Source organism: Melopsittacus undulatus, chromosome 7, assembly GCF_012275295.1.
Source record: "Melopsittacus undulatus isolate bMelUnd1 chromosome 7, bMelUnd1.mat.Z, whole genome shotgun sequence".
Classification (NCBI taxonomy): domain Eukaryota; kingdom Metazoa; phylum Chordata; class Aves; order Psittaciformes; family Psittaculidae; genus Melopsittacus; species Melopsittacus undulatus.
In genome coordinates, this window is record NC_047533.1 from 45,984,126 (window position 1) to 46,010,024 (window position 25,899).

The 25,899-nt window shown below is 39.8% G+C and overlaps 1 protein-coding gene across 3 annotated transcripts in view; it reads left to right on the forward strand.

Annotated features, from left to right (window-relative positions):
- The window catches only part of FBXW7 (F-box and WD repeat domain containing 7), a 172,808-nt gene that overhangs the window by 141,353 nt on the left and 5,556 nt on the right, over positions 1-25,899 (forward strand). For all 3 annotated transcript variants that reach the window (XM_034064549.1, XM_005148949.4, XM_005148950.4), the window contains 8 exons: positions 739-821; positions 3,798-3,939; positions 11,426-11,560; positions 15,476-15,599; positions 17,455-17,591; positions 19,179-19,292; positions 22,373-22,554; positions 23,587-23,812. In XM_034064549.1, coding sequence (XP_033920440.1) covers positions 739-821; positions 3,798-3,939; positions 11,426-11,560; positions 15,476-15,599; positions 17,455-17,591; positions 19,179-19,292; positions 22,373-22,554; positions 23,587-23,812 — 1,143 coding nt within the window. The remainder of the gene's footprint in view (positions 1-738; positions 822-3,797; positions 3,940-11,425; positions 11,561-15,475; positions 15,600-17,454; positions 17,592-19,178; positions 19,293-22,372; positions 22,555-23,586; positions 23,813-25,899) is intronic.

The following is a 25,899-nucleotide window of genomic DNA, read 5'->3' on the forward strand; positions in this document are numbered from 1 at the left end:
CTTTATGTGTCTGACTGGATAAATGCGGCTTTCACTGCTCTCCATCTCTTTGGTAATTTTTGCAGACTGGCTTTCCCTTCTAGCAGCTGCCCTGCTCATTATTTCGGTTTGATCAGGTCTAATTGCGGGTGACATTCAGGACTGAGGCGCAGTGGGTTTCATTCTTACCCTTCTTGTAGAAATGTCGGTTAATCCGTCAGGCAGGTTTAGAAATGTTCTCAAGATACAACTTTAAGAGAGACAAGAAAAAAAAATTGATTTGATTTTTTTTTGTGTGTTTGTTTGTTTCAGGCCCCAGAATGAATATTTGGTTTATAATGCAGACAGGCTGCCTAAAATTTAACCATTTCCATGAGAGACTTAGCAGTGAACCTGAACACAAAGAATGGAGTTTGGTTTAGTTCTTTCCATCCCTTCCCAGGAGAACAGCTTAGTAAATAAACCAGCACAGAGTTCTGCACATGTTCTCACATTTGAAATTTAGATATAAATGTAATTCCAATACATTATGGACACTAAACCAGCAATAACATGTACGTGTACTGTATAGAAGATGTATCAAATACTGTTGAAGCCAGGAACTACAGTGTTGCTTTAAATCATCTTCTGAGTGTCAACTTTGTTGAAATTCAGTATTGAAGTAAAAGGTAAAAATGTATTAATTTTACAGAAGTACTTGTAAGTAAAGCTGGTCATGTCGCTAAATCCATGTTGTTACTCTTTTCCTTCACCTTACAGATGAAGAGAAAGTTGGACCATGGCTCCGAGGTCCGTTCTTTCTCTCTGGGAAAGAAACCCTGCAAAGTCTCAGAATACACAAGGTAATTAAATGCAACACGAGATCACTGGATCCTGATTCTTGCATATATCCTGTCTTTCCAATTGCTAAGCCTGATTCATGGCTCTCTTAATGTTAAAGCACTGTACAGCAAAGAAGTGGTGGTATCAGCATTCATATATTGCTTAGTTAATTTAAATGACATGAACTGAAGATGAGTTTTAATGAAGTAGCCAGACTTGCATTTCTTCAGTTGAGGTTTGTGTTTCATTCTAAATATAGCATACCCATTTACTCGGAGACTTTTTTGAGGGCTGAAGCATTCCTGGGAATAAAATCAATCAGATTTTTAAAAAGGCACATAATGATAAACCCTTAGACTATTACAAACTGTGATCAAATGTATCACTTTGCTATGGTAACGGGAATGAGAGAATGGAAATTTATGTAGGCAGAGCAGACCATCTGATCTTAACAGGAACACACACGTACTTGTTATCCACAGTATTAAAGCATTAGGGGTTCTAGTTTGCTTCCTTACTACTCCTGAATGGTACCAGATCACACACACAACTGCTGCTGTTCCGGTCAGATACTTTGTGGGGTAAAGCTCTCCTAAACGTGAGCAGCAGTGGTAGAACAGGGCCGTGGGTGCACACCTTAAAACTGCAGTTCTGACTGTAGAGTTGCCATAACAATCATGCTCGGGTGTGACGCTGCTTCCCAGCCTGTTTGAGTTCACACCATCTTACGTTTTTAACCTGTAAGAAGCATCAGCCCTCCCACAAGCATTACACAAACTGTCTGGGGATGTTACTTCTTCTGAACATGCAGTAGTAGTGCTCAGTCACTGATGGCTCTTCAAAAGTAGTTTGTATTTTATTTCTCTTCCTTTAAGAGATTTATCAGGTGATGAGTGAAAAGTCAGGACTGTGGGTAAACAGGTTCCAGGGTTGCTTTTCACATATGTAAATGCTGCAGTAGAGGTGATGTCTTGCTGCTGAGAAGCACGTGCTGCAGCTTCCATGTCCCCCTCGAGTCTCAAGTTGGTAGCTTCTCTGAGTTTCTAAATCAGTCTAATGGAAGAACACTCTTGTTGGCCAGCAGTTCTTCAGGCACTCCCACAAGAATAAACAGTTCAGCAACAAAGGAAGTATGTGTTTTGTCAGGTGTGTCTGTCAGATTCAGAGGAACCACTGGACTTGTCTAGCTTCCACAGAAACCTGGGTGATTGTTTCAGAGACATGAAAATAAAGAGACAGAAAAAACAAAGTACAAACAGAAAATCTTGTGGTTTAATCTCAGGGCAAAGGAAAGGGGCTTTTAGATCCTGGTTTTGACTGAAAACAACAGAAATTGAAATGTAACTGTTCTGCTGGGGCAGGCTTAAGGCTACATACTGCACTGATCCAGTGTAAGTCAATTTTAAGAGCCTTATTTTGGACCTTAAGTGATAGCACCTGCACAAAGATACAGCATCTCTGTACAGGTGCTGAGAATGAGTAAGCTGGAAACCCAGATTTTATTTTAAGAATACTTTCAAATTAATGTGGTTTGGATTTTGAGCCATTATTGGCATAAAAGAGTCTTTAAATAACATCCAGTCCTCTCTCTTTTAAACTGTTTGGTTATGTTTTATTTAAATGGCATTTAGGCAAACGATGCAGTTCTTGTACCTGCTTATTTTCTATATTCCCTAGGATCAGACACTCTTTATGGCAAGCCTGATGAACTTTCTTTGCATGTAACAGGGAAAGCCGGTAAACAAATGTCATTGAGAGGATCCTTCATCTGAGAAACAGTATTTTTATATTGGCTCCTGTTTCTGTTATTACTCAGAAAATCAGCAGCTAAAAATAAGCCTGTTCAAACCAATCTTTGCTTTACCACTTTGGGTAAAGGCTAGGACATGCTGTGATTGTCCTTCAGAACAAGGAAGAGTAGAGCAAAATATTCCTAGAGTATGCTGAGATAAATATTAAAATGAACTTGCCTTGCATCGTTTGAAGCTATTTCTGTAGCCCCTGAGAAGTCAGTAAAACCCTGAAGCTCACATCTGCTTAAAAGCTGGATTTATCGTACACAAAAGCAAAAGGTATTTTGGAGTCCCACATTGTATTTAAAATTTTCATGCTTGTGCAAATGCCACTGGAGTTTCCCCATCTCCTGCGAGGGAGCACAACTTTGATAGGCTGTGAATGGAGTGCTTTACGTTATGTAAAAAAATATAGAAAACCCAGTCAGCTGTGTTTCTTTAGACTCCTACAATAGCAGCTTAATCCCAGCTCTTCTGAAAGCTCCATCCTGTCTGAATGAGCTGGTTTTTAACATGTCAGAGTGAAAACATCAGACTGTAATTCAGAGAGCACCTTTGGCTCCTTTTCCCTTTTCACCTCACCCGCCCCCCCTTAATTCCTGTGTCAGTCCATCAACATGCAAACTTTAAAAGACTGCATAGAGTGTTTCAAAGCCGAACTCCAAACCACTGAGCCATTAGAACTGCTTGATATTACTAGTTCTTTGTCAACAAATTAAGAGCTAAAAACAGATAACCTTTTTTTTTTCCTGTTTGGTTATGAAGCAGCACTAGCACATTTTACATACAGGTGAAACTGAGCTCTGGCTTTGCTACATCACCATAAACATCAGAAGGCATCAGCAGAGCTCAAAAGAAAAGGGAATACTCTGGCAAGGAAAGGAATATGCAGATCTGCATCTTCCAAGGCAACCCACTGACCAGTTAACAGAATGGTAATTTTTCTGCCTTGAGAGGTGGTCCCCATTTCCCCCCTAGCTGGAGGATTAGCACTGCAGTGGTAGAAACTGATTTATGAAGGTGAGGGATCTGACCTCATGAGTGACCAGCAGAACTATTTTTCATGTTGTTCCTTTTGCATGAATTTAAAAGAGTCTTAAGTAATAGTTGCAAATTCTGTGCTGGAGTTTTTTGTTCTTCAGTAGACTTACAAATCTTCAGTAACTTTTCACATGTGACTGTCACTGTTTGTTTGTATTGTAGTACTACGGGGCTGGTGCCGTGCTCTGCCACACCTACTACTTTTGGGGACCTGAGAGCAGCCAATGGCCAGGGGCAGCAACGTCGTCGCATTACATCTGTGCAGCCACCGACGGGTCTTCAGGAATGGCTGAAAATGTTTCAGGTAACCCATGCTTAGAGAAATAAACACCTGGAGCAGCTTGTCTCCATGGTTTAAGTGAGAGGTTGCTTTAATAAGCTAGATTCCTCATCCATTCCCGAATATCTCTGTCATTGGTTTTGTGGACTCTTGCAAAAACAAATGGGCACCAACTTTTGAGGAATTGTTGTTCCCTGTTTCAGGTAGTTACTGCAGAGACACACAAAAAATAACTGCTTTTCCTGGTTTCTTAATAAAATAACCCTTCCTGTTTGATGCTTTTGCATCTTCTGCAAAGTCTATCCAGCATGTAATAGCTGCCTCCATGGCCTCAAGCTAAGCTTTAGCACATGGTTTGCTTCAGTGCAGGTATAGCACTAAATTTGTCATAAATCTGATACCTTCTAAGGATAGAAATAAAACTTTAGCAAAAACAGATGAAAAGGAAACTCAGTGTGTATTTTTACTGATCTTTGTATATGGAACACAGTGTCAGCCAGTACACGCATACGCAGCTGAAGGGAGCAGCAAAAGAGGTTTTCTGTATCTTGCCAACAGCCTTCAGCAATGCCTAAAACATAATCTGACAAAAGAAAAGGTGTGAAGGACAGTGCTATAGACCACTTGCACAGGTTGAAACTGAAATCTGTGTGGACACCGATCTTATAGCACCCAAGCCACTTTTGTGTGTGTTAATACAAACACAGCTTGGAGCAGGCCTCTGCTTCTGTTCTGTAACCTGTACTGTGGAGCTCTCTTTACTGCACAGTTTTGCTCTTGTGTTTTTAAAAAGCAGGGATAAGTCCTAGTCATTGATTTGAGAAATGGAAATATTATGTCTTCCTATCATGATTAATAAACTGTTACTTCTAAAAACGTTTTCAGAAGGACTAATACAGGCATTGTTTCAGTTACTTTATCAGGTAAAGATAGAAGCAATATTGTAGATACAGTAGCGAGCATACAATTTAGCAGGCAGAAGTGTGCTTTTGGCTTGACTTATGCTGCCACAGAATACCACTGATCTCAATCACTGTCAGTTCTGAACATTAAAATAATAATGCAGAACTCCTTCACTCTTTATTTTTACATGCTTCTTAAAACAGTAGAAGTTTGGAATTAAGATATTCTTGTACCCATCATTCAGTTTCTTTAAAATATTCACATATAATTATTATGCTGTATCTTTTTTGAGACTGTTCATATAAATATGTCTCTTTAACCCCTAAGAATCCTATTTGAATAGTATTTTGTATATATGATGTTAATACTACATTGTATTTTAACATTTTGTAGCATTACAGCCTTTGCACTAGCAAAAGCTATTTTTAGCTGTAGCAATTATCTTCAATTTACAATGTGTATTTTCTTGCATAAGACTGCTAGTTATCAATAGATTCATATTTTTTAAACAAAGATTATGAAAGGTTGAAATGTTTTGAGAGAATGGTGCCAACGTGCTCAACAGTAAAAGCAACGCTATTGGCTGTTTGGTCAGGATAAGGAAAAGAAGTCTATAAGCCCATGGAAATTCTGCCTATAGTTCAGTTATTATTGCTTTAGGGTCCTAAACTTGGGGTTTGTAATGTAGAAACCATGCTTTAATAAATACATGGTTAGATACTTTTGACTTTTCAAAATACTTGGTTGCAGTACTATGTGCCTAAATGCTGATCTGTACTAGAGGGAGAGGCCTTTCTCATAACTGGAGATCACTGAGTAGCACTTACTGATCACTTCTGTCACTGGCAGTTTCTATTGTATTCGCAGAAGAGAGTCCCTTACTTCAGAACCAAAAGCTTTCAGAGTCACGTAGCTGTACCTCAGTGTTATATCTCCTTGGCTAATGCCAAGGCAGCTCATTTTCTGTGTGCTTATTTTCCCCGTGAGTTTTATGAAAGGGGCAAGTCTTAAACAGTCAAAAGATAAAAGCACATTCTTAAAGTAAGGGAGGTTACTCTGCCCAAAGGGCAGAATTAAATAGCAAATGTAGAATCTTCCTTGCAATACAAAGTTTTTCCTGTAGAGAAACAGAAACGGGAGCACTTTCTTCATTACGTACTGTATGCCAGCTAAGGCTGCTTTATAGCACCATCCAATTTTATGTGAAAGTATATTTCCAATTAATCTTAAAGTTAAATTTCCAGGGGCATGGTGGCTGGACATGCGCTGTGTCAAGGCAGAACTGTCCTCTGGCATAGAAGCTGTCAGGAACAAGTGATACTCAGTTATTTGGAGGTCTCCTACCTGTACCTTGGCCTTCAGTCGTTCTGTGTTACCTTTTGAAATTAAAAAGCAAGACCACTGTTCAAATATTAAGAAAACATCAGATGGCCTTAAAGGGGGTTTTAAAAATTCATCTTTCATGTGTTAAATTTATCTTTTGCTGTTCTAAGATTTTCATTTTTAAAGTGACAGAAAACTAATGCAGAAACACTTGAAAGCATAGTTGAGCCTTCCCTTTAAAAATGAAGACGTCTGTTGATTTCAGTGAAATGTCAGTCTGGAAAGAAAAATAGAAAAGCATTTTAATAGGTTCAAACCATTTAATTTCTTAAAGGCCTATTTATTTTTTCTGTTTCGCAGTGGCTTTTGGCTTCAGGTCTTTTTAATAGCCACTAAAAGATCTTTTAAACTCAGTGCCCAAGTGTATCTTTAACAAGAGGTCTTCTTTTACAAGGAATTTTATTTTATTTGAAGCAGGATAGGTTGTTTTTGTTTTTTTTTTTTAAATCACCAATTTGCTTGCCATAAGGGGAAAAAAACCTCAGCTGCATGCTAAGCTCAGTCAGAGATAGTACTGCTTTAAATATAATAAGTTCTCTCTTCATTCTTCCTACTTCACATACTTAGAGTGCTGGGTTTTATTTAAGTAATGTGATAAAAAAATGTGTTTCTTGGAATATTGATGTTGAAAAGCTGTTCCATACACAGCAACTACAGGCAATCACTTTGAGTAACTGGTGAATGCTATTATTTTACCTACAATTGGAAGCATTCTTTTCTTACCAGTTTAGATAGTGTGCAAAATGCTTTTGCTATTTCTGGCTGCTGGCAAGAGTACCATTCCTTGCTTCTACATAAGGAGTTGGTTAAGCCACCTGAATTCCAATTGCTTCCCATTCTCCATTTCTTACTCTTCCAAAGATGCTCATCAATGCATAAATGTGCAACTGAGGAGTCCACCTCTTATGTGAAGCAGGCAGAAAGATTTTGTCTTAACTGGCATTGCCACATTTGCTGTTCGGTATCTCATGGTGGGGCCAGGTCAAGGGTTTGATGTTTCTGCACAGCCTCCCTGCGTAGAATGGGAGAGATCCACACTACAACTACATACCTCTTGTGGCTGTATCACCATTAACAGTTTATTTCAGAGGAGCAGTGCAGACTTAAAACAGATCTTCTGATCACTCCTGCTTATTTCTCATTGCTTCAGGTCTCAGGGCTGTTTTCATACACACAAACTAGACTTCGAGAAGAAAAACTATGTCGTCCAACCCATAGTTTGGACAAATGGATCTGAACCAGTCACTACCTCCTGAAGACAGGTTCAAGTTGCATGTGGTGCTGGTGTTAAGCCCCAGGGGCTAGACTAAGGTCATAGAGATGGGTTGATGTGGGGGCTTCAGCACCTGCTGCTCCCAAACCTCCCCTGTTGTGACAGACTGCTTGCTGATGTAAATGATGTTCCTTTCAGTGGGTTTTGCTTGTGTGCTGTTTCTATCTGGACTGAGATACCTTTAAGGTGGAGGATGGTAGGGTTCTCAGTAACTGATCCAAGAGTTGGGCAGAGGCAGCCTTCAGAAGAGGAAACGTGTAATGACAGACCTCCATTGACAGAACTCAGTAATGGAGAACAGCACCCTGCAATGAAACCCTTTAAAATAGGTGTTCTAAATATACCTATTGTAGAAAAAGCATGTAATTGCTACAAACTGTAATTCTGCAAACTGGAGCTAGCAAATGAGAGATGTGTGATAGGAACGCGTAGGTCATGGAAGAGTGGAGGTGCAGAAAGAGGAGGTAATGAAGGGATAGATGGCACGTCAGACAGGAGGGATGAGGTGGAAGTTGTAGAAGCAGCAAAGTTGTCCGTATTGATAATAAAGTTTTGCATGCCTGAAAGGAAAAGAAGGATTTTTTAACCAAATAGCAAAGGATAAAAGAAAGGGATGGGTAGTGCCATGGTTGCAGCAACTGCACAATGGAACCAAGAAGTGGTATGAACAAGCCAAAGAGCCTTGTAAAGTAAACACCTCCCTGAATAAACGTGAGGGAAGAGGAATACGTGCCTCAGAAGTGTCTCGTCATCTACAATGTTTGAAACTTTGCAGACTGCTTGGCACACATTTGTTTTCTTTTTTTCCTCTTCCACAGCCTTCATTCAGTGTTGTTTCTCATCGAAGCCACAAAGCTGTTTCTTGCCCCCTCTGCTCCATGTGCTAGATGCATATTTTCTTCTGCAGACAGATCAAGCCATGGGGCCCAGAAACAGTAATTTACTAGTCCTGCCTTCGTTAACACAAACAGTTGTGTTCATCTGGCAAGGCTTCATCCCAGTTTTCCATGCCAAGCATATCCCTCAGAGACCCCTTACTGACTGTAGCTGGAGGTTTGTTTGCTTAACTGAAAGACTAAGGGGACAATGTCCTAGAGAAAACATTTTGTAGCAGCTGATTGTTTAAAAAGGGCCTTAGGAAGCTGCCTGTAGCCCTCCCCTAATGATGAATGGACAGATGAATGAGGATACTGCTTTTATTCATTAGCATCTCTTGCCCATTTTTTAATCTTTTTCTGTTCAGATCTGTTTTTTATGTTAAACCCAGAAATGTCTGTTTACGGGAGCTACAGATGAAGACAGCACACAGTGAAATTATTAATCAATAACGTGCTCATAACTGTGAGCAGTATTCACCACAGCAAAAAACAATGCTCTTCAGGTTGAGTTGTTCTAATTTAATAAATGTCGCTGTTTATAAATTAAGGGAAGACTGACCTTGGAAATTTATATTATAAGGAAGTAGCACAGGTATTACTTTCCCTTTTTTTTAATTCTCTTAAATTCAAGCAGAGCTGACAGATGAGATTATAGATGGCAAACGTTTGTACCGAGCACCGGCTAAGCTCTGGGTTAATGAAACAAACAGCAGTGGGAAAGTTGGTGAGATAAACAGTTCCTCAGTGCATGATTTATGGAGAGCCGCTTGTGAGGCAAATGTTTCTGTTGAAAGAAATTTATAATAAAAGCTGTTTATAACAGCACTGCTGCAATCTCTGCTGAGACATTCTTGTTTCTTTTTAATATTCTGAGGTACTGGATATGATGAAGGAAAACCCTCATCTCAGATGGTGACAGTCTGCACACACACACGGATGGGGAACATTTGCTTGCCCACTTAGACCATTTGCCAGTTGCCAACAGTGTGCAGAAAGGCTCGGGCCATAGGAACTTCCTTCCCCCTCCATTCCTCTGTTAGGGTGGGCTATAGGGTGGCTACATCTGCCACGCTTTTGCTGTAGAACGTAGAGCACGTAGCTATGCACTCCCTTCTTGCTCGCAGCCATCCCAGCAGGTGCTTGCTCTGTCATTAGGGTAGCTCAAAGCTGCTTTCACTGCCCTGGTGGAATGGGGTCACCTGCTTGAGCAAGTCCAGAGAAGGGCTGTGCAGCTGATCCAAGGGCTGCAGCCTCTTCCATGAAGACGGGCTGAGAGAGTTGGGCTTGTTCAGCCTGGAGAAGAAGAGGCTTCTGAGAGACCTTTGAGCAGCTTCCAGTACCTAAAGGGGGCCTGTAAGAATGCTGGAGAGAGACTTTGTACAAGGGCCATGGAGTGACAGGACAAGGGGGAATGACTTTAAATTGACAGAGGAGAGATCTACATTAGATATAAGGAAGAAGTTCTTCCCTGTGATGGTGGTGAGGCCCTGGCACAGGTTGCCCAGAGAAGCTGTGGCTGCCCCATCCCTGCCAGTGTTCAAGGCCAGGTTGGATGGGCCTTTAGGCAACCTGGTCTAGTGGAAGGTGACCCTGCCCACCGCAGGGGGTTGGGACTGGAAGAGCTTTAAGGCGCATTCCAACTCTAACCATTCTATGATTCTGTGAAAGTCAGGTGGATCATCATGTGTGTAAATGACACTTTTCCTGATATTCAGAGGATTTTGTCATTCTAATTAGAGAGAAAGGATGCAACATGATGATGTTTCTATATAAGCAAAGGTGGGTATTTATCTGCTTCGTGTTTGCTTTCAAAAATTCCACCTTCTCCTTGCCTCGTGTTCTGCAGAAACTTCACAATATACAAACATTGTAGTATTGTGGAGACCGGATTTGATTGTCAGAATCAAAGCCAGAGAACAGAAATTTAGAGCATAAGCAACAAAGGTCCTGAAATACATGGCATATTAATACAGAACTCTTAATTATAAGGTATCTTACGTTTTTTCTTTTTCATTTCAGTTAGCCTCTTACCATAACTACAATATCATTTGTATGTGCTAATTTACTTGTAAATGTCACTCTAGGAGACATGCAAGAGTATGAATGTGAATCTGCTCTCAGAAAATGTTATGTCTCATTGTTATGTCTCATTTTCTCTCTGAAGCTTTATTCATGCTCTAATTCTGTTGCTCCATCACTTAGTGGTGGCTGTTGTTTTTTCCTGTAGAAATTGTTTTTTTCTTTAAATTGCTTTCACATAGCAAATCAAAACTCTTTGATGAGCCCAGATGAGTTTAAGACTTGCTTTTCATATATGCAGTATATTTAGTTATTAATTCTTTTCTACAAATGCTGCTGCTGATCTGCTCTGCTCTCAGATGAGTGCCTTATTAACATCTTTGTGTTTTATGGTGCCCATTAGTAAAAATGTGAAGTAAGAAAATTACCAATCGAAATTCCCTGTTTATTCAAGTGTAAATTGATACTTGCAAAATACACGTTGGTTTATAGCCAGGATTCTGAAATAACAGCATTGTCACTTAGGGACATAGCATAGTAATGAGCAGGCAGTAAGCTAATGCACTTCTACAGAAAGTTTCCTTTTCCGCTCATTTCATTTAAAGTTTTTGGTCTGCCAGATGAAACAGAAAGGTTAGAAGTTGTCGTCTCACTCAATGCACAGTGGAGAGATGGAAGGGGAACGCGTTCTGTTGCAACCCCTTCACTGTCAGTAATGTGTGTAGATTTCATCAACTTCAAAAGAAGCTTAATTAATTTAATTATTATTATTAAATATTATTATCTGTTTAATTGCTAATCTGTATGTGTGTGTGTAACAAATCCTGTCTTAGCTTATGAATCAATGTAGTAATTTTGAATATTCTGTGTTGATGAGCTTCTCATTTTTATGTAATTAACATGAGCATTTATCTTCCTGGCTTTTTATATGCTTGTCTATAGGTCGATGAGGAAACTTAACTTGCCTTATTGGCAAGCGACAGCACTTACTGATATAAACCAAATCAGTGTGTTAAACTGACCTTACTGTTTCTTTCTTACTTTTTCTTTGCAGAGCTGGAGTGGACCAGAGAAATTACTTGCTTTAGATGAACTCATTGATAGTTGTGAACCAACACAAGTAAAACACATGATGCAAGTAATAGAGCCCCAGTTTCAAAGAGACTTCATTTCCTTGCTCCCAAAAGAGGTGAGAAATACAGTTTCATGCTGGACAATACCGTGCATCAGCTGCCACCTTTTAAAAACTTCCTTGCTAAATACAGCACTCAGATTTGCCCATGTAGTGATGTAAACTGGTGTTACAGATCCACAGTTTGGTACACTGTCGTAACATGGTTACTGTAAGTTCAGATGACCATACCTTTACCTCTTGATAGGCATTCAGATACCTGGAAATATAAAATAACCTGGAAATACCTTTGAACAAAATCTCAGTAGCTTTAAAAATACCTCTGTACCTTAATTGGGCTGACAGAACTAAATCTGTTAGTGCATGCACACACAAACATTTCCTCTGGATGCAAGGCCTTTTGCACATTGTTCTGTAAGTGTATGTGTTACTGTTTAATGCTTTAAGTGATGGGGGGGGGGGTGTTAATATTATCTTTAAATTTATTTTAAACAAACTGAGCCCTGAAATCTCTACAAAAACCCAAAAAGTAAACCCAGAAGAGCACTTCTCACCAAGGATGAAGGCAAACCCTAATTAAGCAGATGTATTACAGTAAATCCATTGCTGCAAATCAGGTCATGTTGTATCAGGTTAGAGAAACTAAGATTTAGATTTCAGCGTGTGTGCTTTTCAGCGTGTCACTAAATAATGTCCACAGAATAGTAATAGAACAGAAGGGTGGATATGAAAGATTGCAAACTCAGTTTGCTGTTAGATGAATGTGTTTTAGTGAATTTTGACATGGCACTTCTGGCTTTGATTGATTTTAGGGAATAGCAAATTGGTTTGCTATTTGAAGTAGGAGAAAGTCCATTTTCTTTTTCCAGATGTACTGCATGCTGGGTTTTCCACATGGAAATTTTCATAAGGGCTGAAGTCTTTGTAAGCGTTCAGTTGCTAACAGATTATAAAGCAAGTTCTGGTACTAGTATTTGGTTACTGTGTTCGACATAGTCTTATTACCAGAAGACTGTTCTGTATCTCGTTTCTTGACATTTTTTTCTGTTATTTATCCTATTTTTGAATGCTTAGATGTGTAAGATCCTTCTTTCCTTTTATACACTGTCATATCTTCACAAGTCAGGGAGCATCACAGCCTTCCCTTTCTGGTTAGCATTTGTAATGGTTGGAAGCAATTTATATAACAAGTATTAACATAGGACACATGACATGAGATTAGTATTTACAGAAGCACTTGGTCTTGCAGCCTCCTTCATAAATGGGAAGGATGCTGGAGGAGGAGAAGAGTTCAGGAGGACCTCTGCATGGTTGCCATGTTTCTAGAGAAGCTGCCCAAAGCAGCCTTAGTTTAAAGGTAGAAGAACTTTTCCTTCATACTTTGAGAAGACAGAAGATGCTTTGCCACTTCTGCATCTATGAAGGCTGGACATTTAATACAGAATTGATAACTGTAACTCACAGCTCAGTTGTCTTTGCATGATTTAGTGGCAAAACTAATTAAAGAACAAGCAGTGATCTAGTTATGCTATAACTGATGACCATGTATTTAGTTCAGTTTTAGTAATTTCTTCACAGAAGAGATAAGCTATTTAGCTGTAAAACCTTCATTCTCATTTATGTTTCTTGACTCCATTGTAAGCTGCTTGTGTTTAGTTTGTTTTATTGTTTTTACTTGACACCAGAATATCTTCAGATGCATAGTAGCTGCACGAAAGGCTGACTTCACCAGTGAAGCTGTCTTAAATAATCTTTGCTTCCCAAACCTCCATCACTGTCACCAAAACGAACTGAGTTAGACAAAAAAACCCACTGAGGTAACTCCACCATCTCCTCTCCTTTTTGAAGCTCTTTCTTCACCCTTATCTCCTAAGTGATGCTGCCCCAGCTGCAGATGCCGGCTGCAGCAGGGGGTGACGAATTGAGCTGTGGGGGCAAGAACAAGTTGTTGGGGTCAGTAATTCTGTAAACAGGCTTCCCTGTCAAAGCCAGTATCCTGGGAGACCATGCTCCTTTGAGTTGTCGCTACGCATTAACATCTGTAGTTATCTCTAGTGCTGTTGGGTGCAAACCGGGATGAGGAGATGATTTGGACAGGAGGGCTTTCCTTCAAGAATGTTTTCGGCAATGCAAAGACAGTAACTTAATAGCTGAATAACCAAGGAGATGTTTGCTTTCCTCCTGAGGAAACATGCAATCTAAACAATTAATCTGAAATTAATACTCCTGCTTTCTTGCTGAGACCTTAGAAATAATTATTGAAATTACTTGTTTGTGAAACCAGGTCTAGAAACCAACAGATTAGGAGTTTAGCTGAAATCAGCCATTTCTGTTGGTGCTCTGTGTGTGCATGAAGGAAAAGGAAAGAGACTGCTTATTATTAGGTGTTATTAACGCTCCAGTGGAGAGTAGTCCTAAATACAGTGGAGTCAAAGGTCAGATCTTTGCCACCTGAATTTTTCTTGGAACTAGGTCCACGAGCTGAGACAAAGGGACATCATCTTCCATGCACTGCTAATCTTAAAGTCAGCTGCAGGCTGTCTTGGCCCTTGATGACTGTTTAGATAAATACAGTCTAAAATAAATGTCACCCATATGTAACTTGTTAAAGAACCAGTTGGCTCGCAGGTTTTAATTAACACAATCTTAGCAAGCGTCCGCATCTGTATAGACAGGACATGTGATATTCAAACAACTTCTGCTGTCAGTTAAGGAACATCCAGCAGAAATGGGACGGCCTGTCTGATGTGTGTTAGGAAACAGCACTTGTTAAATAATTATACATATTAGGAGTTACGACAGAAAGTCTAAAAGGATGGGTACGGTTGTTGCTCTTGTAACAGAGCTTTATACCCAATCCTAAATGCTGACTCCCTGAGTAGGGACAGAAGAAAGATTCCTCTGCTTTATGACCTGGGGTGTATATGGGACCTAATGCATAATTTAAAGCACAGGCCCCTCAATCTGAAGTCCTACGTGCTCAACATGAGCTGCAGGTGATGACCTGCAAACAAGGTATGTGTGTGGTCAGAATGCAAACAGTTCTGGCATACTGCATTTTTATTTCCTGCTCCGTCACTGGCTGGTCTAGGTTACTGAAAGTAAATGTTTCTCACATAATAAGGTCAAAAATCTGCTGAGGTCAAGAGCTTATCGTTATGGCTTCCTTACTGAATTTCAGTGTGTGCTGCTTTGAAGGGCAGAGTCTATTTATATGCATCATAACTTGAGCTAAAAACTAAATACAAAATCCTAAACACAAAAAGATACGTCAAGCAGAAGCAAAACCTGTCAGTGAAATCAGATCATCCAGTTTTACATCCTGTTAGTTACTGACAAAGACCCCACTGTTTCAGCATGCAGGTAGTTCTCTGCATCCCTTTTTATCAATATTGGTATTTCTGCAGAGTTTTTTAGCCATGGAAGGGCCTTCCCTGATTATACACTTTCATTCTTCATGACTGGGGACACACATTGTTGCTGTCAAGTAGAAAGGCTGTACTTGGTCATCCTATCCTTAATGACAGCTGTCCTTCTGTTTTGGATTGTGTTTTAGATGTTCCTGCCCTGTTTAAGACTTCAGTACACCTGGAGATGTGAAGATTCTGGGGGGTTTATCATGGGCATTACATGGCTTACCTTAGTCAGCTCTCCCAATAAGCTTTAATCCTGTCACACAGAAAAAGTTCATCTTCTGTTTGTCTTCTGGGGCTCACTGCATCTCCCATATGTTTTTAGTAGTGTACTGAGTACAGTACCAAAGTGATGTTTCAGTCTTCCTGCATTCCGTGTTAGACTTCCTTGTGCCCACCAGAATAAACTGTAGCTCTGTTACGGTTCTGAGACTGGTTAATAATTTATCATTTCAATTTTCTGTATTTCAGCCCCTGATGTGTGATCATACTTGGAGTCAGTTCACTTTTCCTTCCAAAAGAAATGCAGAAAATACACTTTCTTTCTCTTTTTTTACAGCTGGCACTGTATGTGCTGTCATTCCTGGAACCCAGGGACCTTCTGCAGGCAGCCCAGACATGTCGTTACTGGAGAATTCTGGCTGAAGATAATCTTCTCTGGAGAGAGAAATGCAAAGAGGAGGGTAAGGCTGTGCAAAAAGATGGATGTAATGGTCAAAGTGTTGCTGTTGTAGAAAGTTCATTTACATAATCTTAAAGTTGTATGAAGGCAATTGGTGTGATTTTAAATTTACTGCTGGGATGCTTTGAGCTACCTGGTACGTATCGCTGTTGAAAGTAGGAAGCAGAAATAATCCATGGAGTACTAGACGTGAAAGTAATTTTGAGCATCCTATTTATAAAGTATATTAGGTGCATGTTTTTAAAATAGAATTATTTTTGCTTTTTAAGGGTTATTTTTATTTAAAATGTAACCAAAGCAAGCAAGAGCTGAGATGTAAAAAATGCCAGGAGTACGGTCTTGCACTTTGTAAATAACATGGAGGACAAACTATTTTGGTGGTTGGGATGCTGCGATTTTCATGTTATTTGTAGGAAAATGAACAGAGAAATGGCACATAGTGGGCGAAAAAGGTGTTAACTTGACAGCTTAGCAAGGGACACACAGTCCAGAAGCCTGCTCAGTATTGCCTGCTCATGCCAAATTAAGAAGGTAACGGTGGTTCAGCAGTAGTAGGAATGGGCAAGAAAAGGCTCCCAGGACAGTAACCAGGTATTTGAGCACAAGAAGTACATAAGCTTTTATTTTTAAAGGAGAATTAATTACATGAACAAGGAGTCTGTTCTGGGAGCAGAGCACAGGCATGGGATTGCACAGCAGTATCCTTCTTGGACAAAGGCAAATTTAGGGTCTGCCCAGGCTGCATCAGAGTATAGGGACAAGAACTTGTGAGAGGTCAGTGCAAAGGCTTTAAAAGACCATGACAGTATGAATATACCTGGTTATTTGTAAAGGTATCTAAACCAACTAATTTTACTCTGCAATGGAAACCAGGTATCTAACCTTAAGTCTCTAAAGATTATTCTCTTAACACTTCAGTGAAAATGCATTAGGAGGTCAGAGTGAGGAAAAAGGAGAAGTTTTGAAAGGGGAACGAGCCTGCATTTGTGATCTTACAAGTAAAAAGAAATATGGGCAGGCATGAGAGCCCAGGCCAACACCACAGTATGGTAGACTGGTTAGACTTAGCGAGGTGCTCAGTCGTATGAAGGAGCAGTTAATTCCAGGCTTGCAGATGGGGACACCAGAGAAGAGGCCAAAGGCAGAAGAGTGAAATCCACATACTGGCAGGAGACAAGGCTCTTGGTAGTAACGAGATGTGGTGGAGAGAGTTGCTCTGTGGTGGAGAAAAGAGAGAGATGGGTGAGAGAACTGTAAGAAAAAAATGTCTCTGTAGTAGCAAGGCTGAAAGAAAGCACTGCTGCCCATGTGTCAGTTCAGAAAGGACAGAGCTGGACTTACATTCCAGCTAGGAGAGGACATTGCCAAAAGCACACAGCCTTTCAAATCAAGAAAAGAATTAAAAGCTCACTCATACCAAGGCTCATGGTGAACTCAAAGGCAGTGAAGATGGGTGGCCACAGACAGAAAGGTTTACTTTCAGAAGGGTTTCAAAATGAGCGTACAAGTGGTTCTGGTGTTTGTTGGACAACACCCATTTGAAAAAGGCAATATCCTGCTACGCTGCCTCAGAATGGGGGATCCAGAACCATGCTGGTAGGTTGCCAGCAAGGAATGATGAACTGGAGCATTTCCAGCCATGAGTACAGTAATGATTTAGCTTAAACAAGAAGGAAAGACATAGTATGAAGGGCTGAGGAGCAGGGTGGTGTTGCTGACACACAGTGCAAATATCAGTGTACAGGAGGTTGGTATGTCAGTGCAGTATGGATTGAAGCCTTAGGAGAGAGAGAAGTTGTTTTCTTTGGGGTGGCCTCATCTCTCCCTCTCTCCCCCTTTTTTAAAATTCATTTTAGGTATTGATGAACCATTACATATCAAGAGGAGGAAAGTCATAAAACCAGGCTTCATACACAGTCCATGGAAAAGCGCCTACATTAGGCAGCACAGGATTGATACCAACTGGCGACGAGGGGAGCTTAAATCTCCTAAGGTGAGTTTCTGAGCTGTATGTGTGGTGCCACAAACAAAGTGGGATCAACTCGTAGGTTTTCTTTGGGGTTTTTTGTTTTGTTTCTTTCAGACAAGCCAGACTGACCATGCACAAAAAGCAACTTTTGGTACAGAAACAAACCCTACTTTGTATTTCAGCTTACCCTGGGTTTAAATTAATTTCTGGGCACCACATTAGCAAATTGAAATGTGACTCTTTCTTAATACAGCAGAATTCTTTTGCTGCTGTTTGAAAAATTCCTGTACAATGCAGTGAATTCCTATAAATACGCCAGTCTCTGAGACAGACAATCTCAGAAACTCTATTGGAAATACTTATATTTAAACATGCACACACATATACAATATATATATAAATACATATATATTTATGTATGTAGTTGTAGAGCTGGGCCATGTCACAACACAGAAATACTCCATATGTGATATATGTGATCGTTTTGTGCTTTATTTTTAGACATACTCTAAATTGAGCAGTACAAGACAATAACTTCATTCCATGTTAAGATTTTGAAGTATCTAAGCAAACATGGTATTGAGGAAGCACTGAGAACCACAAAGGAAACCCACATTCCTCACCTCTTAAGGTTTTAAATCAATTTGCCTGTTTTCTTGAGGACTGTATAACAGAATAACAAAAATCAGAACAAAAGATTCCCATGGAAAACCCATGGCTCTCGCCTGCTGCTTATTTGGCTGTGACTTATGTACATCTCTGGCAATGGCTCTGTGTTTCTTGCCTTGATATGCCACGTCAAGTTATCTTGGAATTACTATGAAAATTACAGCCTCGGGCATTATCCAAATGCCCATTTCACTTCGATGAACGTCTTGAAAAGTGTTCCGAGAACTTAAATAAAAAATTCCTCATCTTCTGTGTTCTGATAAAGGGTTCTTTTTGCTGTATTGCAATAAAATACACTGTGAATTGCCATTTCTCCCAAATCAAGCAATGAAAATCACACCTCTCTAAAACAACATTCCAATCCCCACTGCCAGCACATTAAATTATTGCTTTTGTTTGTGTTTAATTGAGTTAATGGTTTTCTAGTTTTTGACTTAGTGCTGCCTGTCATTTAATAGATTACAATGCTTGGCTGGGAAAGAAAAAAATAGATATAGTCAGCCCTTGACCAGTGCAATAAAAGTATGCAGCAAATACCACAACCCCATCCTTTTTGTTCCAAGACTCAAACAACTCTTCAAAGGTAAAAGTAACTCGGCTGAAAAATAAAGAGATGGAATAACTGCAGGGGAATTGAGCAATGTCCAGGTACTAATTCAGCCTGCGTTTATTAGCGATTTTTCCTAGTACTCTTAGGAGACTTGCAGTAATGGTGGTGTGCTTGCTAAACAATGCAGCATCACTGCATGAGAGAAGGAAAATACCTCCTTTGGTTCCAGCTGGTGGCAAATTAGACTTGACACACGGGACCAAGGGGCCTTACTATTACTGAAGCAACTAGCATTTTATAATTCATGAATGGGGAGAGCACTTTGTTCCTTGTGCTCTTTCTAATCTCCTATGTTAAGTTGTGACTGTACATTTCATGTTCTTTATCATCAGGTGCTCAAGGGCCATGATGACCACGTGATCACATGCCTTCAGTTCTGCGGGAACCGAATAGTGAGCGGCTCTGATGACAACACACTGAAAGTGTGGTCAGCGGTCACAGGCAAGGTAAACCGGTTATTTTGCTGAATTCCTCAGGAAGGGAGATACAGGTAGACCACCAGTATGGCAAAACTGCTGCTGTTGTTCCATCAGAGTGTGCTCCAGGGTGGTCTTCAGTGCTGTCTGGTGCAAGGATTGGAAAAAACACCAGTAAACGTTTGGGTCATCTTTTCCTACACAGAAATAGTCTAGTTTGAAAAAAGTCACCTTGATGTGAAATTGCAATGCTGCTCATGTTACTGTTGGCATAGATCCTTGTTCTCCTGGCAATTCTGCTATTCTTGCCGAGTCGTTTGTGACATGGATTCTAAAGAATTCCGACAGATACGTTACTTCATCTCCTTTAAAGCTTAATTTAGCTTGCTTTTCCCCTTCCGGATCTCCCTTTCTTACTTGTCTTCCAGCATGCTTTCTGTTGTTTTCAAGTGACTGAAATGGGGTGTTCAACTTACTGGCTCTGATTTCAAACACAGAGTTTGTATTTTTCTTTCTGAGCTACTATATTGCTGAGCCACCAAAAAAAAATAGTAACTTGCTTTAGGTTTAAATATTTCCTATTAAATTAGATCCAGCTCAGGCAGGAATTTAATAAGCTTCAATAATTTAATTTTGGCTCAGGGAAGCAAAACAATATGTGCAATCAAAAAGACAGTACTGAACATTTCACTCATGTTAGAACATTGCAGTCAGCTACTCAGCACACAGAATTTTCGGTTTAAGGTGACTGCCTGACCGTGCTCCAAGGATACAGAAAAGGCCTCCGGGAAACAGTGCTTTTTCTCTCTGGACTAGTATTGTATGTACTTAGCTTTGTTTTAATGCTATAGTTAGGGGAACAACAGGACAGCTATTGAGGATATAACATGTTTAAGATGTAAAAGGTATCCACTTTATAACGTTGGAAGCTGAATATGTTAAGCACTTGTCTTTGCATGCCTAGAAGATCCTTGACAGGACTGTAAATACTGTTGTGGAGAAGAATAAAATTAAAAGCCATGGGCAGGCTCACCCTGCCTCTGCTGGCTTCCCTACAACAAACTTGTCTAATGAAGGAACCCCTACTGAAATTTACATTTTTTAATTGAAAAAGGCAGCTTAAACCCAACTGAAAAACACTTCTTTTTACACAACACCCTCTCAAAAGCAAAATGTTCCTTTAAATAAATCACACTGATCATAGTAGCATGACTTCACAATTCCTGTTCAGTAATTTAGTGAAAGTAATTACAAATCCTAGTGTGAGCATTTACCCCAAACTTTTAAGAGAACCAGAAGTTGTATATGAGGGATGGAAGAATGCTGTATCAGCCCTTGTGCTTACTGGTGCTGAAGAATTAATAAAACAAAAAACCCTAAAGGTTGGTTTGTGCAAATAAACACGACTAAATAATTCCCTTGACAGATGTAAAGCCCAAAATAAGGATTCTGTGTTCTTGCTGAAGGATGATTTCTTAAAATATGAGCAAATCGGATGAGATTTAAAAAAATCCAGGAGCTGTAAAAGTGAATAACAGCTATGAACTGAGCAAGATGGATTTGATAGCAGTGAATTAAGCTAGAGCCAGGAATTGCAGAAGACTGGTAAAAATGTTAAGGACCAGGAAATCTATGTATAGCAAAAGAGTAAGGCATTTTCAAGGATGTTAGAACAGGATATTAACTACAGAAATTAGTATACTATCACTGATGCAGAAAAATATTTATTTTGGGAGAAGCTTCATGTGATGGAAATACAGCATGCAATGATAATAGAACACGTCATTTCAGCACGAACTCACAAGGATGTTAAGCAACAGCTACCAGAGTTACAGTTTTGCATAGTACAGTAGATCCAGATAGTCTGAATTCCATAATTTTTTGTGAAGTTACTTGTGGGGCAAAATTGGTGTTTTTTCAAGAGGTGTGAGCATGAGGAGAAGATCCAAAGGATGGCAGAAAGCTGAAATATGTCAGTGACTGAAAGATGGGGTATTTAGGATACATTATCTCAGATAAAAATATACTGGACTACGTCAAGAGGAGTCAACTAACAGTTAAAGGGAGGCCACAGCAATTAATACCACTTAGCATTAGATTACAGAAAAAGAGATCATCAAACCGTCTTGACCTCTTTTCTCATGTAGTTACAGGTTTGAGTGATAAAAATCATAGTGTAGCAGTAGATGGCTATGTACACTGCAAGACTGTATCCCCATGACAGATTGAAGAAAATAGAACAATGCAAAAATCAGCATGGCACATACTTAAGTGGGTTAGAAAGTGAGTAATTATAGAGCTCATGTTGTTAATTTAAATGCAGAATCTTCATGGAGTAGCTTTCTAGAGGGGTCTTGCAAGGATCTCTTCTTGTCTGTGCTAATTAGCACTTATTGCAGCCTGGTGCGAGAGCATATAGAGTCATGACTTGTGAGCAATACAGGCTGAGACATGGAGACAAGTCATTGTTCCAGAGTGACGGAGGTTTTCTAGAAGTAGGTGTGAGCAAACACTGTCTGTGCGTGGTGAGAAATCGTGTCATACATCAAAGGAGGTAGGCTGTGCTCAAGTCGTGTGGGATTCTCTCCAGGCCAAAAGTAAAGTCTGAAAAAGGTCTGAAACAGGACTTGGCAGTATTGATGCTGCAGCTAAGGGTTATAGAATGCCATGTTTCTCAGCTAAACAGAAAAACACAGTAAGTATATGGTTTATGGATGGGTGGTAAAACTACAAGGTGAATGCTCTCTCCAGTTGTAATGCTTATGCTTCAAAAAGCTATTAGAAAACCTGCAGTGACTCAGAAGAATGCCAGGAAAATGACTCAGGGCTGTAAAACATGCCCTGTGTTGAGAAATTTGGGAAGACAGTTTAGTTAATCAAGGGGAAAATTATAGGGAAAATTCCTTCTAGTCGAAGTACTGACAACACAGAGAGAAATTTGATGAGTATTTATAAAAGGTAGGATTTTTTTTGTTCAGTCACAAAGCAGTCTCCAGGGGTTCTTTTGGCTCTTGCTATGAGAGACTGCTGTTACCTCCTAGACTGCTTTTTCTTAAGTTTCCATTCAACTCTTGTCAAAAAGGGTAACTAAGCATAATATCTCTTTTCAGTGTTTGAGAACGCTGGTTGGGCACACAGGCGGAGTATGGTCATCACAGATGAGGGACAATATCATCATCAGTGGATCTACAGACAGAACGCTGAAAGTCTGGAATGCTGAGACTGGAGAATGCATACACACCTTATACGGACACACCTCCACTGTGCGCTGCATGCATCTTCATGAGAAAAGGTAAGGCTTTGTCCAATGCTACAGTCACTGTTCAGCATATAATTTACACTTGTGTTCACAGCAAATGCTTGTTAAACTTGGGTAGCTCATCCAAGATGGGGTGAAATACAAACCAGGTGAACCATTCAAACTATACTACATAAATAACACAAGGGAGGAGATGATTAACAGGAGCAAAAGCACAAGAGTGCTAATTAAAGAACAGAAATTGAGTTATGTACTTTATAAAAGTCACATTCTGTGTTATTTCAAAACTAGTTCTTTGTTACGCTGTGAACCAGTCTCCCACACTCTAAATAATTTCCCCTTTTTGTCAGTGCCCCAAACTTGTACTCATTTTACAGAATGACTGTTTAAGTATTGTCACTGCAGTCTTTTCTGTACATTTTAGCTGATTATATCATAATTCCTGCAATAGTAAACCATGTCTTGATCCAGGCAGCGACTGCTGGCAAAACTCCTTTACTTGGCTGTGGTACGGAGCTGCTGACAGAGTGCCTGTTGGTTGCTTTCCTTCTTTGTCAAAGAAGGATGAAGTTTTATCTTTATCAGTTCCATTAATACTTGCCTAAAAAGAAGCCTTAAAAAGTTTAAACTGAAAAGAATCAAGCAGAATAACTGTTACTTTACTGAAACTTCTGAAGATCTTGTTTAATTGTTATAATTAGTTAACTTAGTCTTTAAAACAGAATGCTCCTAGCACTGACTGGAGCTCAGCATATTCATAAGCTTTCACAGACAGATACAAGAGCCCACATAATTTCTCATGGCATCATCATTTTGCTGTTCAGGAATTAAATGCCTTTTTAAATACTGATTGCTAATTATATCAAATAGATCCTGAGGAGGTGAGCAAAGTGCAGAAGGAAAAAACCCTGAAGTAATTTTTGACCCTAATAAAATGCCAGACTGGATCTTTGGTGGGTAGTGGACTAATGCTATCTCACGTCTCAAAATAAAACACGTAACTGACTTATTGTAATACTTTTATGTCCAATGCTAAGTACAGGAGGGGTTTTCTTGTTCCTTCAGAGTGGTCAGTGGGTCTCGAGATGCTACCCTGAGAGTCTGGGACATAGAGACGGGCCAGTGTTTACACGTTCTGATGGGCCACGTAGCTGCAGTTCGGTGCGTTCAGTATGATGGCAGAAGGGTTGTAAGTGGTGCATATGATTTTATGGTCAAAGTGTGGGATCCAGAGACAGAGACCTGTCTGCACACACTGCAAGGGCATACTAACAGAGTCTACTCATTACAGGTATGTGATTTTCATCTGCTGCTTTAGTTTCCTTAAGTAACATTTGAAGTCAGTTTATTTCACCTTGTTTATTAAGTTGTGGGTACCTACTCCAGAATGACACAAGCCACAAGAACACAGAGGCATCTGCGATAGTGCCCTCTTTCATTTTGTTACAGCAGTTATTTGTTGTCTTTATTTAGAAACAGATACTTTTTTTCAGAGGAGCATTTTCTAAAGCACCCAGTACAATAAAGCCCAAATCTCTGTACCAGCAAATTAAATAGTTTTGTGGTTGCTGGGTTGTTTGGTTGGGTATTTTTTAAAATCCTGCGTGTGTTTTGGAGCTATGGTTTTTGCTTTCCCCAAAGAAATTCTAAACTTACTGTTTTAAATAAATCAGATGATACAGTAACTGAAAATGTGCCAAAACCGTCATTGGATTAATGTTCTGAATTATGCAGATCTGTTTATCCTTATTTTGTAGTCCCATCTTCCAGTTCCAAGCTATAATTCACAGTAAGACTGAACCTAAAATTTTAATGTTCCAGTTTAAATCTCCAGCCTTCTAATTCCTCTTCTCTGAGTAGAGGCCAGATCTACAACTGTGAGGCTTTGTCAACAGCGACATATTACTGTAGATGTCGGTTATTGTGGTAGTGCTCTGTGGCATGGCTCTATTGCCTTCCACTCACCCAGACTGCTCATCAGAACAAAGCTGGCAAAGATGCACAGAGCCCTCATGTAGACTTTCCTTACCTTTACTAACCCAAAGGGTTGTCTTGCTCATTCATAGAGTCAGAGCATCACTTCCAGGCGTTGAAAGGCGAAAGAAATTAATTTCATGCTTGTGCCTGTTCTCACCACAATCTGGCAGGACTTGAAAAACAAATCAACAAAGACAGTTCAAAATGGGGAAATTGCATTCAGCATGTAACTAGTCTGTGGCTCAGAAAGTGAAGCGTGGTGCTGGAGACATTTTTCATAAAGTTTGTCTTTCATAAGGTGTATCTCACCATCATAGATAAAATATGAACAAAATACATAATTGGTTTCCTTTCTCTAAATATGTAGTAAAATTTATCAAACATCTCCAGCAATTCTCTTACATTCATATGCTGAGGAGTACTCTGTAGACAAGCAGCAAGCAAGTTAAAAATGCTGTACTACCTACCTATCTCTTAAAAGTATTCCAAAGGTTGTGTTTCAGCTAGGGCAGTTTGGGAACAGTTTATGTCATTCTGCCTTATCTTCACCAGTGGCTCGTTTTGCCTTATGAATATTCATATCTTGCTCTGATACTCTAGCAATAACGGATCAAATAATTGGGTTATGTTACACAGTCATACAGTTCATGCTTGGCATTCTGAAACAAATTGGAGAGGGGCAAGAGGCTGCAGGTGCTTTCAGTTTTAAGGACAGAAAGACTCTTTAAAATCGCAGGGTGAGCCCCTGCCCTTTGGCCTGAATAGCCCCAAACATCATAACTCCCATAAATAGAATGAACAGGCTGAATAACCAGCCTGTCCTCCCTGGCCCTGTGCAATGGCAGGTTCTGTTACACCTCAGTATTTCCCCAACTGTACACCCCCTACCATTTTCCAGAGCTCCTTGCACAGAGGTTGAAGACTACTGACCGCATTGTGTTTTCTTACTCTTCCTTAGCTGCCTTTGAAGTAACCCCCAGACTCTCTGGGTTCATAGATACAGCTCAGCCACTGATCCAAACAGTTCTCTGTTTGACTGTGGTAGTATCAGACAAAGTTTGTCTTGATGCCCAGCCTTAAAGCCCTTTTCCGAATACCTTATGTACATGGAATACAATTAATTTGCAAGGGAAAGGGGAAAGAATTCAGAATGTTACATAAATCTGGTTTAGTTCCATTTAGGGGAGAAGAACATTCTCTAGTGCTTCCACCCAGTGAGTCTGCTGGGCTGCTTAACACTCCTCATCCTTTTATCTGAACTCAGGGTACTCAAAACAGGATGCAAAATTCCAGCCAAAGTCTTACCAACACATACTAGAAGCGAAAAAATTATTTTATGTGCCTTACATAGCATACCCCTATTTCAGATACCAAAGTGTCTTTTTTTTGGTTTATTTTCAC